The sequence below is a fragment of the Ahaetulla prasina genome, chromosome 16 (assembly GCF_028640845.1).
Source record: "Ahaetulla prasina isolate Xishuangbanna chromosome 16, ASM2864084v1, whole genome shotgun sequence".
NCBI lineage: Eukaryota > Metazoa > Chordata > Lepidosauria > Squamata > Colubridae > Ahaetulla > Ahaetulla prasina.
The window spans coordinates 6,022,914-6,037,098 of record NC_080554.1 but is presented as its reverse complement, the minus strand read 5'-3'; the positions used below and the strand labels follow the sequence as shown (position 1 = coordinate 6,037,098).

At 43.4% G+C, this 14,185-nt stretch overlaps 1 protein-coding gene across 7 annotated transcripts in view; it reads right to left on the bottom strand.

The window, feature by feature from the left end:
* KCNT1 (potassium sodium-activated channel subfamily T member 1) overlaps positions 1-14,185 on the bottom strand; it is a 121,337-nt gene that overhangs the window by 41,221 nt on the left and 65,931 nt on the right. For 6 of the 7 annotated variants that reach the window (XM_058159475.1, XM_058159471.1, XM_058159468.1 and 3 more), the window contains exons 3-6: positions 12,514-12,555; positions 5,525-5,604; positions 2,007-2,103; positions 648-707 (exon numbers count right to left, since the gene is read on the bottom strand). In XM_058159475.1, the coding sequence (XP_058015458.1) occupies positions 648-707; positions 2,007-2,103; positions 5,525-5,604; positions 12,514-12,555 (279 nt within the window). The remainder of the gene's footprint in view (positions 1-647; positions 708-2,006; positions 2,104-5,524; positions 5,605-12,513; positions 12,556-14,185) is intronic. The other variant, XM_058159472.1, reaches the window with a different exon arrangement.

Here is a 14,185-nt window from a genome sequence, read left to right as displayed (position 1 = left end):
AATATTGCTGAAGCGCTGTTGTGGGGCTTTGGACGAAGGCTGGAGGGAAGCGCCGCTGGTGGCGAAGAGCTGGAGGGCCTTGTTCCAATAGGACTTCATCATGGCCTGGAACTGGCTGACCATCTCAGTCCACTGAGCCTCCAGGCGCCAATGCCTGGCCTTGCACTCCCACAGGTCTTTCCTCTGCTTGGAAAGCCTATGCTCCTAGTCCTCAGTGAGGTGCTTCTGCTGAGCCTCCTTCTCGGCCAGATCCAATTTGAACTGAGCTGTTTTGCCAACTCTTTCTCACAGTGGCTGCTTAGCTCCAACAACTGCTTCCTGTTGGGGGCCCTAAAGAGCCCCGGTGGGGAGGCGAGGAGTGGATGGGAGGGGAGGGGTGAGTAGAGGCCGGCGAGGCACGTGAGTGACATCAAGTTGGCCACGCCCACCCAGTCATATGACCACCTAGCCACGCCCACTCACCCGGTCATTAGGCAGATCGTATTAGCGGTCTGCGGGATTTAAAATTATGAAGTTAGTTGTCCCTGAGGTCCGAAAGATTGGGGAACCCTGTTCTAGAAGATGGTTCCTTTCACTGCTTGATTTCACCCAGAAATTAAAACCTGAATCTCAACAACAACCTTCAGAAAAGCTGCCAATTCCTTTACCAGTTGATTTCCGACGATGATTGATTGAAGGAGGAGTAGATGTGTTTCTCACACTCCCAGCTGGATGGAAAGGAAAGAAGTGGCATTTTAGAAGCCAAATTCAATCGAAGTAAAGGGGTGATATACTAAAAGTTGAATATCAGTTCATTCAATTAGCAACCATCAATTTTCAAACTTTTGGGGAATGTTTTACAGAATGTTTAATGACACAGGGGGTGTTGTGCCTCGCCCGCCCCCCTTTCCGCAGCCGGGCCCCTCCCATCTCCTGCTATCTCAGCCAGAGACTGATAGTGAAGACAAATGGCCTGGCATGCCTCCAGCCCCCAGCCCTGGCACCATGCCCGGACAGACTGAGCAAACAAACCTCCCTCCTATAGCATGTGAGCATGATGAGCATGAAGCCAGCCACGAGCTAGAATTGCCGGCAGCTGGGCAGGAAGACGAAGGGTGGACAGATCCCCACTTCTGGAGAATGGAGAGGCGACGTCAGCAAAAGGAAGGGAGGGGCAGGCCTGGATAAGTGCTGAGTCATGGAGCCACACCCCATGGCCTATATAAAGGATCTGCTTTCTGGCATTCCTTGAGTCAGGCAAAGTCTAATCTGGTTGCTGAAGTCACACCTTGGATTCCTGCCTGCCCTGAGAACTCTGACAGGAATTTGGCAAAGCTGCAGAGGCTTCGTGGCCACGCTTGAGACAGACTTCCCAGACCCGGCCGTCAGAGGAGGAGTGGGACACGACAGGGGGTTTAGCTGGGGGTTTAGCTTTATATAAATAAGGTGATTTAAATCTGATCAGCTCCAAAAACCACATCTCGGTTTTATTCCAGTCCCCTAATAGGGCTGGCTGAAGTTTTGAACAGTGGTGGAGTGGGGTGGGTTTCCATTCGAGAGCATTCATCAAATGTAAACCCTTAATTCAGGTTAGAGTCAGGAGGAGCCAATCCATCTGAATAAAATTCCTCTCCCTTTTTATGATCCTGTAATCCCTTAATTCAGGAGAGAGTCATGGTGACTGGATGGAGCCGAGCATTTACTGGCCAGATGCCCTTCCTGATGCCTATATGGAGTTCGCAGCAGATATATATATTTTTTCCTATGCGATTCATCGAATCAAACTAACTTTCTGAATCAGGCTGATGACTGATTGATATGCCTTGGTTGTCGGAGTCAGATGTTTTTTTTAAAAAAGGATTCAACAAAATTATCTCCATTTTCCCAAATCTTTCTGAATCAGACTGACGATCCAAATGCGATGGGTGATGCAAATCAAATTGGAGCTAACGTGCCCTTCCCTCCTTTCATCTGTAGAAATCTAAGCGATATCGCGACTGCTACGGTTGTAAGTGAGAATATCTCACCATCCTATCCGTTCTGGGTCATCCAGCAGAACGCGGACAATATAAAGAAGGCAAGTGAGAAGCTTGAGTGAGAAGTTAAAGAGACGTATCCTCAGGCCTGTGGTAAAGAGAATAGATCAACGTTATTAGGCAAATCGCGGCAGCAATAATAACTAAAACCAGCACCAATAAAATAAGAACAGCTCGGTGGAAAAATCCCTGCACCTCGAGAATCCTGATCCCGCCAGCCCATCTCACCAGCATAGCAACTTTAGGATTGTAACCACTATTTTCGTTAACCATGAAGTCAAACTTGACTTCTGGCATCTTCATGGAAGCATTTTCCAAGTAAATTTCTGGGCAACAGAATTAAAGCTTGTCTAGCGGATGTGTTTTGCCATTATAGAGCAGAGCAGAGTAGAGTAGAGTAGATTGTAGAGTGTAGAAGAGAATAGAGAAGAGAAGAGACGAGAATAAGGTAGGGTAGGGTAGGGTAAGGGAGAAGAGGAGAGGAGAGGAGAGGAGGGGAGAGGAGGGGAGGGAAGGGAAGAGAAGAGAAGAGAAGAGAAGAGAAGAGAAGAGAAGAGAAGAGAAGAGAAGAGAAGAGAAGAGAAGAGAAAAGCAGAGCAGAGCATGACAGAGTTGGAAGGAACCTTAGAGATCTTCTATTCCAGCCCCCTGCTCAGGCAAGAAACCCTATACCATTTCAGACAATCTCTTCTTAAAAACTTCCAGTGTCGGAGCACCCACAACTTCTGGAGGCAAGCCGTTCCACGGGTTAATTGATCTGGGATTAACGATAACAGAAAGGTCGGCAGTTCAGCAGTTCGAATCCCTAGTGCCGCATAACGGGGTGAGCTCCCGTTACTTGTCCCAGCTTCTGCCAACCTAGTAGTTCGAAAGCACATAAAAAATGCAAGTAGAAAAAATAGGGACCACCTTTGGTGGGAAGGGAACAGCGTTCCATGCGCCTTTGGCGTTGAGTCATGCCAGCCACATGACCACGGAGACGTCTTCGGACAGCGCTGGCTCTTTGGCTTTGAAACAGAGATGAGCACCATCCCCGAGAGTCGAGAACGACTAGCACATATGTGCCAGAGGAACCTTTACCTTTACATTATACACATTTCATGCCAGTACATTGTTGCTAGGCAGGATTCAGTGGAAAACTGGAAGGCACTGAAAAGAACCAAGAACTTGCAGCTACAGGTTGACTGTGTCCTTCTAAAACAGCACCCATCCACGGAAGATGGAGTGCTAGCCAAAAGAAAAATAGCTTAAAATCCGAAAGAAGGCAACCAGGAACAACAACCAATAATTCAAATTCTTAAGCAGGGAAGTGTGAAACCAAATGAGTCATTTTCCATTAAAGGATTGATTGCTTCTTTTTATAAAGATCAATTAAGCCCCTTGGCAGAATCTGGCAGTTCTTGTCTCCACCAAGGCGAGAAATCAAACGTTTTTCACATTTCAAAGACAGACGGAATCTTCCTTAGCATCCCGCCCACTCTTTTTTTTCTAATTCTCCAGCAATTTTCTCTAATTTTTTTTTTAAAAAAATTAAAATTCCACATGCCGGCATCGAAAGCTGCTTTCTCATCCCCACAAAAAAATTTAATAAAAAAAAAGTCCCACGGTTTGATCAGCTCCAAATGTCCTAATTAAAAGTGTGATTGTCGGCTCGGTCTCTCTCTCTCTCTCTCTGTCGTCTATCTTTGGAAACCTCTCTTTTTGAAAAAGACGCACACGCGTGTTCATTTTGAAAGCTGTCATTCCTCCAAGACTTTCGTTTGCAGATGCCATGAAAGGAAGGAAGCTGGAGATGACATGGCAGCTGCTGTTCTTATAACCCGAAATGAGAAGCAATCGGGAGCCGGTCAGGACTTCGGAAATAATTCAGATAAGCCATCGATGTCTTTTAGACATTGTCGATCTCCAAATCAAATCAATAAATTTTGCAAGACACCCTAACTCAGTAAGGAGGTGGGTCCCCAGGAGCAGTGGTGGTATTCAGCCAGTTTTATCCGGTTTGGGCAAACCGGTAGTAGTGGTCCACTCAGGGTGGCTGAGGGATTCTGGGAGTTGAGGTCTACACGTGATGTGATAGAACGTAGTAAGGAGGTGGCTCTCCAGGAGGAAGGCAGTTCCTCCAAGAGGATGTTGTGGCCCACCAGCGGTCAGCGGAACTGGCAGCAGATTCAGACAGTGAGGAGGTTGGGGAGGAGCATGGGCCAGTCCTGGAGTCTGGGGAAGACTTTGATGAGGGCTCTGCATCAGAGGCAGAGAGGTGGCCAGGGCCGTCTGACAGTTATCAGCTGCCTTTGGAGTCAGATATCAGTAAGGCAGACAAACAGCTGGAACCTATTCCCAGTGTGTGCCTGTGCAGAGTTTCCAGACACAGGGAACAGCTAAAGCGCTCCATGGCATAGGGCCGGGCTATTTACGGGACCGCCTTCTGCTACCGAATACCTCTCACCGACCTGTGCGCTCCCACAGAGAGGGACTCCTCAGGGTGCCGTCAGCTAGGCAGTGTCGTCTGGCGACACCCAGGGGAAGGGCCTTCTCTGCGGGGGCTCCCGCCCTCTGGAACGAGCTCCCCCCAGGACTTCGCCAACTCCCCCCAGGACTTCGCCAACTCTTGGACCTTAGAACCTTCCGCCGTGAACTTAAAACACACTTATTCAGGTGCGCAGGACTGGATTAGATTTTTTAGCTTTTAAATTTTAAATTTTAAATTTTATACTGATTTTAATTGGTTTTATTATTTTTAGTTCAATTGGCCGGCTAAATATTTCATTTTAAAATTTATTTTAAATTCATTGTCTATCTATGTATTTTAATATGGCTGTACACCGCCCCGAGTCCTTCGGGAGAAGGGCGGTCTAGAAATTTGATTAATAAATAAAATAAAATAAATAAAAATAAATAAAGAACAAGGGTCAACTTGGGAGTAAGGCCACAAGTAGACGATGAATGGTCCCTCCCAGAGGGAATAAAAGAGGAGCGAAAGGGGAGTGGAGTTTGCAGGAGACAACAAGTTCATTCCTGCATTCTTGGCATCTGAAAGATATCGGCCTGGCCACTCTCCAAGCCTGATAAAGGTCGGTAATTGTGAACTATCTTGCAAGACTGTGGGAGAGGAAAGACTTTGCTGGAGAGGAATTCACTCCAATTTAAATAAAAGGGGTTTATCGGGACGAGGACTCGGCTTCATGCTGCTGGGGAAGCCCCGGACAGAACAGAGGAGTAAGAGGCAGCTCAGCTCAGATATGTGTATGAAAGAGAGAGGGTGAAGACGGCCTCTCCCTAATAGTTTCCCATAGTATATTGCAGATGCAAATGCTTGAGTCTGTCAAGATTCTGTCTACAGGTTTGAAACAATAAAGAACTCAACTTGGAAGAATGATGTATCATTCTTGGCTTTGGACCTGACACTAACCCAGACCCAAACAAACCACATTAGGGTTTGTGGGGAGCAAATTAAACCACCGACGATCGCACCATGAATTGATTTGAAATTTGTTAGCACCGAAACTTACTCGATCGTTGGTTTTTGATGAAGAATAGCTTTAGACGTTCTTTAAAGGTGTTCTCGTTCACGTAAAACTCCACCTCAACCCTGCCGGGATAAGGAGAAAAAAAAAAAAACCAGAATAAGTGAGATTTAATTTCAGATCCCAATTGGAAATTTCATCTCAAGCGACAGAGGCAAGATTGAATCGGCTCCGGTACAAAAGATGTGATATCTCATTCACAGATTTTTTTCTTTTTTTAGCCGTTCTCTCAAAAACGTTTCTGACATTCAAACATTGATTAGAAATTGTTACACTTGGGAAAGGCAGCATGCAAAACGTAGCCAGGTTGAAAGACGCTATAAATAGCTATATATTTACACAACCGGTAATTTAATTAATCCACTTTCTGGGCTTCTGAACTATAAATGAACCCAATCGCAGCAACTAAGCCTCCAAAAAAAAAAACCTCCATAAAAATCTAACCAAGTTTAAACAAACCCAGCTTAGCACATGGTGTGGATAAGGGTGTTAGGTTTGAAACTGATCTCCAGACATTGGGTGAACATTGTCAAGGTATGTGTGACCAAGGAATGCATATTTTTGTGACATTTTAAAAAAAAGGATTAAATGATGCAAAACCTTGATAAAACTGCAGAAACAACAACAACAACAACAACAACAACAACAATAATAATATTTTAATTTTTATACCACCCTTCTCCCGAAGGACTCAGGGCGGTTAACAGCCAGATAAAATACAGTGCAATACAATACAATAAAATCACTATTAAAAAACTTATTCAATATGGTCAATAAAATTAAATTATAAAATACATATTATAAAATAAAACCCCATTTAAATGGCTACCAAATTCCCTTCCATGGAGGACCTGTCTTCTGCACGAGTCAAAAAGAGGGCTGTGAAAATATTTACACATCCCTCACATCCTGGACATAAACTGTTTCAACTCCTACCCTCAAAATGATGCTATAGAGCACTGCACACCAGAACAACTAGACACAAGTACAGTTTTTCCCCGAAGGCCATCACTCTGCTAAACAAATAATTCCCTCAACACTGTCAAACTATTCACATTAATCTGCACTACTATTAATCTTCTCATCGTTCCCATCACCCATCTCCTTCCACTTATGACTGTAACTTTGTTGCTTGTATCCTTACGATTTATACTGATATTGATTGTTCCCTGATTGCTTATTTGTAGCCTACGACTATCATTAAGTGTTGTAAGTGTTGTACCTTGATGAACGTATCTTTTCTTTTATGTACACTGAGGGCATATGCACCAAGACAAATTCCTTGTGTGTCCAATCACACTTGGCCAATAAAAAAAATTCTATTCTATTCTATTCTATTCTATTCTATTCTATTCTATTCTATTCTATTCTATTCTATTCTATTCTATTCTAAAACAAAGCCTCAAATCTGACCATCATTGTACAATTTCTGTGGAGGGAAAAAAAATTTCATTGTGGTTCTTAGAGCTTTGAGAAGGATGTTCCATAGAGTTAAGCATTATGACACTTCTGTTTACATTTTAATTATTGAGTAATCAGGAACATCAATCACTGTCGTCTTTGCTAGTGGTGGCGTTCAAACGATCAAGAGAGAAAAATAGTTCTTTGAAAGAAAGAAAAAAAAACCCTGTTTTTTTTAAATCAATGCAAAGTGGAGCAGAAGCTCCTTAGTTATGATCAAAACGTAACACATATCGCAAGACAGGGAAAATAAATCAATTTTTTTTAAAAAAACAACAACCACCACCACCCGCAAATAATGGTCTTGGTTCCTGAGCAAGAATTCTCAAGATGTGATGAGTTATTTTATTTGAATTTTTGCTCACTCATTTATCTGAACATTCCCAAGTGGCATTATGAATAGGAGGGGGAAAGTAGATAATTTACAACTTATTTACAACTCTAATTCCTTGAGTGTATAACCACACTTGGCCAAATAAAGGATTCAGTTCTGTTCTGTTCTCTCCATTCCATATTCTATTCTACTTTCTACTTTCTATTATTTTCTATTTTCTATTATTTTCTATTTTCTATTCCACTCCATTCCGCTTAATGACAGGGTTCCAAATAATACACACATAGCAAACAGAACTCCGAGGCAGGCAGTTTCCTCAAAGAATAAGTTCATTGGATATATCAAATCGGCACAGGCTGGTGAAAACCGACTCTAAACGTTCCCGCGGTTTTCACCTAATGAAAAATAAAACTTTGTCACTTTCCCAAAACAACCAGTCACCTGGTCCAATCAGAGTGCAACCCGATAGCTCGGGCAACATCATTCCTCCTTTCTTCAGCCACCCGTGGGAATGTCCTCGGTTCACAAAGGGAACTATTTTGTTTTGGCTACTAAACCCCAGCCCACTCCTTCCTCCCTAATCTCCATTGTGGCAATCTTAGAGCCTCAAAATGGCCTCGGTCAGGCCAGCTCCAGAGTTGACATCTAATCCATTCCATTTCATTCCATTCCACTCCACTCCACTCTTCTTTACTCTACTCTATTATCTTCTACTTTACTCTCTTCTCCTCTCCTCTCCTCTCCCCTCACCTTCCCTTCTCTCCCCTTTCTTTCCCTTCCATACCAGATGTCAGGGTTATTTATTAAGAGCTTCATGTCGGCACATTCCCAAGTGAAGCCAGCTCTGACCCTACATAATTTACACCTCAATCATGACCCTGTTTCATGACCCAGGGTGTGTCATCAATCACATTCTCCAACTGAGCAATTTCATGGGTTGTAGCGACCACTCCCCTCTGGCTGCTGTGGGTAGCCCTGGGATACAGCCTTGAGAGAGATATGTCTGGAATGTGCATCTGTATTTGGCTGCCATGCCGTTTCGTCGGTTTCCCACTCCCCACCTTGCTTATGGCAAGTCAAGAGCAGGCCAGGAATGCTTTGTGAGTTGACACCAGAATGAAGACCTTAATACATACAGATAACATTAGTTCTGCAAAACAGCAAAACCCAAACCTCATGGATGGGGTTAAGGAAGAGAAACATATTCTTTGTACTTTTAAGGCCTTCCTGTTTCAAAAAAAATGATGAAAACGCTTGCACACTGAAATCTACTTTTTGCAAGGGTGCGATGAATGCCAAATGCCAAATTCATTCCACATGCGCAGTCCTAGTTACTAGATCTCTTGGTTCACACAAAGCAATGCACTCTCTAAATAAGCTTACACTAGGAAAACCACAACGCACCAACCAAGGTTAACCATGACTGGATTTCATACGTTGTCAGAATGTCCCTTAAGGATCTTTAAGTGATGTTTGATTCAACTTCTCTGCACACCACCACAAAACATGAGTAAGAATGAGTCCATTAAGTCCACAGCAAAATATGCATCTGCACTCCAAACACATTAGAGGGAAAAACTAGCAAGGGATATATGTTAAGAAAACACATTTTATACACACGTTTTAAATGGGCAAAACAGAACGGAAGAAGCGGAGTTTAGGAGGGAAAAAAACGGAGACAGGAACTCGATTAGAAATGCAATGTTTTTGTCTCATTTCATCCATTTTTAATCAAGAATACCGCCTTTTGGAGAAAATGGAACCAAGAGAATAGTTATATTTGACCTCGAAGAAAGAAAGCTGCCATTTTCTGGTGGTTTTCCCCCAGAAAACACAATTACTGTGGTTGGTGAGAGTTAATAGATCCTTGATAATATCTGATGAATTTAGCTGTAGGTTTTTAAAACTTTCTGAACATTGTCCTTATTGCTTGATCACGTAAGATGTTGGATAGCCATTTGTCTGAAGTGGTGTAGGGTTTCCTGCCTAAGAAGGGGGGGTGGACTAGAAGACCTCCAAGGTCCCTTCCAACTCTGTTATTCTATTCTATTCTATCTCTGCAAAGGACCACAAATGTTGTCGTGGCCCTTCCACAGCAATCCATCAATGTTCCTCCATTGATCCGAATCCGTGCGAATAAAACTCTCGCTGTGGAGAATCGACTTTCCTCAAACCCTTCGTCTCATTGAAAAACATTTGCATTAATAACCAGGAGCCAAAACAACAGAAACCTCGTCTTACCTTCCAGTGGAATGTTGGTTGATGGATGGTTCTACGGCCCCCAATAAAAACAGTATAAGGTACATTGGGGAAGAAAATTAAAAATGAAAGCTTGAACAGCTAAGGTGAATAGATTGCTGTGGCTCACCAGCGGCCAGTGGATCTGGTAGCAGATTTGGACAGTGAGGAGGTTGGGGAGGAACATGGACCAGTCCTACAGTCTGGGGAAGGCTCTGATGAGGACTCTGCATCGGAGGCAGAGAGGGGGCCAGGGCCATCTGACAGTTGTCAGCTGCCTTCGGAGTCGGACATCAGTGAGGCAGAAGAACAGCTGGAGCCTGTTCCAAGTGTGTGCATGCACAGAGCTGCCAGGAGAAGGGAACAGCTAAGGAACAAGGGTCGACTCAGGAGTAAAGCCACAGGTGCACAGTGAATGGCACCTCCCATAGGGAATAAAGAGGAGCAAAAGGGGAATGGAGTTTGCAGGAGACAATTAGTTCACTTAATTGGTTCGTGACTCTCTGAGACTTCTTGCCAAGTTCTGCAGATATTGGTCTATCAGATCTCCAAGCCAGATAAGGACTGTGACCGTAAATCATCCCCTGAAAGACTTTGCCGGTTGTGACCGAGCAGAATTCACAGGAAATTAATAAAAGGAGTTTTTGTGGGGATAAGGAGTTTGTTTCATGCTCTTGGGAAGCCTCGGTCAGAACATAGACCTAGGCTGTGTTGGAACAGATTTGTGGAGGGTGCTACTCCAAAGAATTCTAGGAAATCCAGTTTGTGGGGATACTGAGTGAGGATCACTGACAAGTTGAGGTTTTTTTTTTTAAAGGAGGAACTGGGTTCAACCAGATCTTGGCAGCCCACCTAAATACCTTCTTTGTTCATGCAATGCTAAGAACGAAGAGTGCAGAGAGAGCAACAAAGGTGATTAGGGGACTGGAGGCTAGAACATATGAAGAACTGATGCAGGAACTGTGTAGGTCTAGTTTAATGAAAAGAAGGACCAGGGGAGACATGATAGCAGTCTTCCAATATCTCAGGGGCTGCCCCAAAGAAGAGGGAGTCAAGCTATTCTCCAAAGCACCTGACGGCAGAGCAAGAAGCAATGGGTGGAAACTCATCAAGGAGAGAAGCAATCTAGAACTAAGGAGAAATTTTCTAACAATGAGAACACTTAATCAGTGGAATGGATTGTCTCCAGAAGTTGTGGGTGCTCCATCAATGGAGGCTTTCAAGAAGAGACTGGACAGCCATTTGTCTGCCACATGGAATAGAGACTCCCGCTTGAACAGGGGGTTGGACTAGAAGACCTCCAAGGTCCCTTCCAACTCTGTTATTCTGAGACTTATCATGTCCTTAGTCTTGATAGTTCCATTGTTTGGACCCAAAGCAGAAACAACAAAGAATTCTTCACAGAAATGAATTCCCCCACGATATTCTGTTCTCCCTGCAAATTAAATGCAGCTCTATTTTCAGCTGTCATTCTTTTACTCCTGCAATCATTCTCAGCTAAGAAAACATCAACCGCAATCAATATTTTAGGAGACAGTCCACATTAAAAAAAAAAAGTCTCGTTTGGGGGGAATCAAATGACTGTAAATTTGTGTACTTAGTTCAGGACAAATGCTTGGACGTTGTTTCCCCTAGCAAACACATCCACAAGCAGGACACAAAGGATCAGCAATGAAAATACATGAAACTGACCCAGATTGAAAATAGAAATCCCATCATCCTGATGTCCTTTTCTCATCAGAATTCTGGAGAGAGGGATTATAACTAACTGAACATTATGTGTCGAATTAAATACTTCTCAGTGAAAGCGCACTAGAGTTGAGGAGCCGATCCATCTAATTAAAATTCCTCTCCCTTTTTACGATCCTGTAATCCCTTAATTCAGGAGAGAGTCATGGTGACTGATGGAGCTGAGCGTTTACTGGCCAGATCCCCTTCCTGATGCCACATCGAGTTCCCAGCAGATATTTTTTCTTAGAGGTCTAAGAGAGTGAAACATTCGGCGCTACCTAGGATCGAACCCTCAACTTTCTGAATGGGAGGCGAATGTCTTCACCACTAGGCCACCACACCATTCAGCCAATACATCTAAATAAATAATGATAATTACAAGGTAGTCTTGAGAATCAACTACTAATGGAATTTTTAGGTGTCTCGGCAAAAGAATCCTATCTCTATAGTTTTGTTTGGGAATCTAAGAAACATGCAATCTTTAAATATACTTCATAGTGAGCCAAGAAGGTTAAACTGAAGGCAAACGTGCAAACAGGCTAACTAAATTTTTATATAGTTCAGAGCACTGTAATGAGAAAATCGTGATTTTACCGTGATTTGACACCGTATAATAACGCTCATTATTTTCTGGCTTAGCACGACGTAAACTGAGTGGCTATCTCTGCCTTCTTTGGTTAAATTGTGTTTGTAAACAACCCCCGTTTAATCTGAGATCAGGAGCAGAGCGTTTGTAGGAGATGACCAAACTAAAAACCCGAGGGAGGGAGGGGGTGTCAAACACATCATTAGTCATGAATCCCTTCATGCCCACCTAAGATCTAAGCCCAGCCCACCTTGAATTCCTTCTATTCTTATCTCCCGCTCATTTCCCTTGGCTGTCAGTAGTTCAGATTCTTGTAGAGGGCTTAAGCTCGCGATACATCTTTCTATCCATCCGGAGCTCCTGATTTCCCTGGCGCTTGACAGCATTATCTGAAATCCATTTCATATAAGTTATTATTTCAGCTTCTCCCACAGGAACCGTATCCGGAAGGTATGCAGAATATGCCACGAGCTGTTCCCCATCGTGCTCGTTTCTCGCAAAGAGGAAGCCAACTTTTAAGCCGACTTAAGTCCGCGGTAGTTAAGGAAAGCACTGAGTCACTCCTTCCCTTTCCCAGAGCATCAATCATTGCCCAGCACATGCAGTTGCTTGAAGCTAACTTACTGTGAAAGCGATGAATCCATACTGAAATCTTCATTATGTGGCCTAAAGAACACAGGGCATAAGGAAGATTAAGAGAGAAAGAAAAGACATACCGACAAAAAAACAAAAAAACAAAAACAAAATGGAAGGGATTTCTGGACATTTGCAGTGTACAGGTAGTCCTTGACTTATAACAGTTTGTTTAGTGACCATAACGGTGCTGAAAAAAGTGCCTTCGGAGTATTTTTCACACGCAGCATCTTTATGCCGCCAAAATTGGTAACTGACTCATATTTATGGCCAGGTTCATGGGATCTCCTTTGGCGACCTTCGGACAAGCCATAACATAACATAACAACAGAGTTGGAAGGGACCTTGGAGGCCTTCTAGTCCAACCCCCTGCCCAGGCCAACCGGGGATGTCACTTAACAACCATGTTACTAAGTTAACAAGCAGCACTGATTCGCTGAGCAACTGTGGCAGAGAAAAGTCGTAAAATAGGGCAAAATTCACTTAACGGCAGAAACTTCAGGCCTCCATTGTGGTCGTAAGTCGAGGAGTACCTGTATCTAGTTAAGGATGAATCTATCAAAGTCTAGAATTCAAAAGCACTACAAGGTTTTCTACTTTACTTTAAGAGAGGTATTGCTTTATTCTACTTCAAGAATGAACTATTAACGATTGAAGATTGAACCATTAAGAAACAATCGTACATTATTAAACAGAGTAAAGAATTTGCTTTCCGCTTCTGTTAGGCTGGCTAATATTTTGATAGGAGACACCATTAGGAAATTATAAGCCAGACTGGGACATAGAGGAAGTTTCCCAAAAGAAGACAAAAGGTCTACAATTTTGTACTAAGAAACAACACAAATGCATCTAAGGACACCCCAATGAAGTCATAAGGAGTTTGGGTTCGACGCGAAACGTTGATTTTTATTTTTTTGTCAGCCAACCACCAAAGGAATCTTATGAACTGGTCCTAAGGCTGCCCGAGGCACGAGGGAAAGGAACGATGTCAAAATTAGAAAAGATTAATTAATTAATTAAAGCTTCTCGTTCAATTCAGTCTCCCGGTCAGCCAGAAAGAAGAACATCTGAAGCAGTGCAAAGCCAGTCTCCCTACTTTAGGCCTGCATATCTAGATGGGTCCTTAAGCGTTTAAATTCGCAGCGTTGCTTTATTACACTTCGGATTCAGGAAACCAGCCCCCCGTTTTGGGGGCAGCGAGACTTCCTTGCAAGCCAAACAAACGAACGTTTAAAACTGCGGTAACTCACAGAAGAATATGTTTATTTATCGTGCAAGGAAATAACTCGCTCGTGAGTTCCCCACCCCAGAGCATCCTCTTAGAAGCGTGTTGCATTTGTGTGTGTTTATTTTGCAATTGTGTTATTTATATATTTATATATTTATATGTTGAGCCCCTGCGGGGGGGGGGGAGGGAGTGAGAGAGAGAGAGAGAAAAGAAAGGAAAGGAGAAAGGATGGGAAGGGAAAGGAAAGGAGAAAGGAAAGGAAAGGAAAGGAAAGGAGGAAGGGAAAGGAAAGGAAAGGAAAAGAAAAAAGAAAAGAAAAGAAAGGAAAGGAAAGGAAAGGAAAGGAGAAAGGGAAGGAAGGGGAGGAGAGGAAAGGAAAGGAAAGAAAGGAAAGGAAAGGAAAGGAAGGGAAGGGAAGGGAAGGGAAGGGAAGGG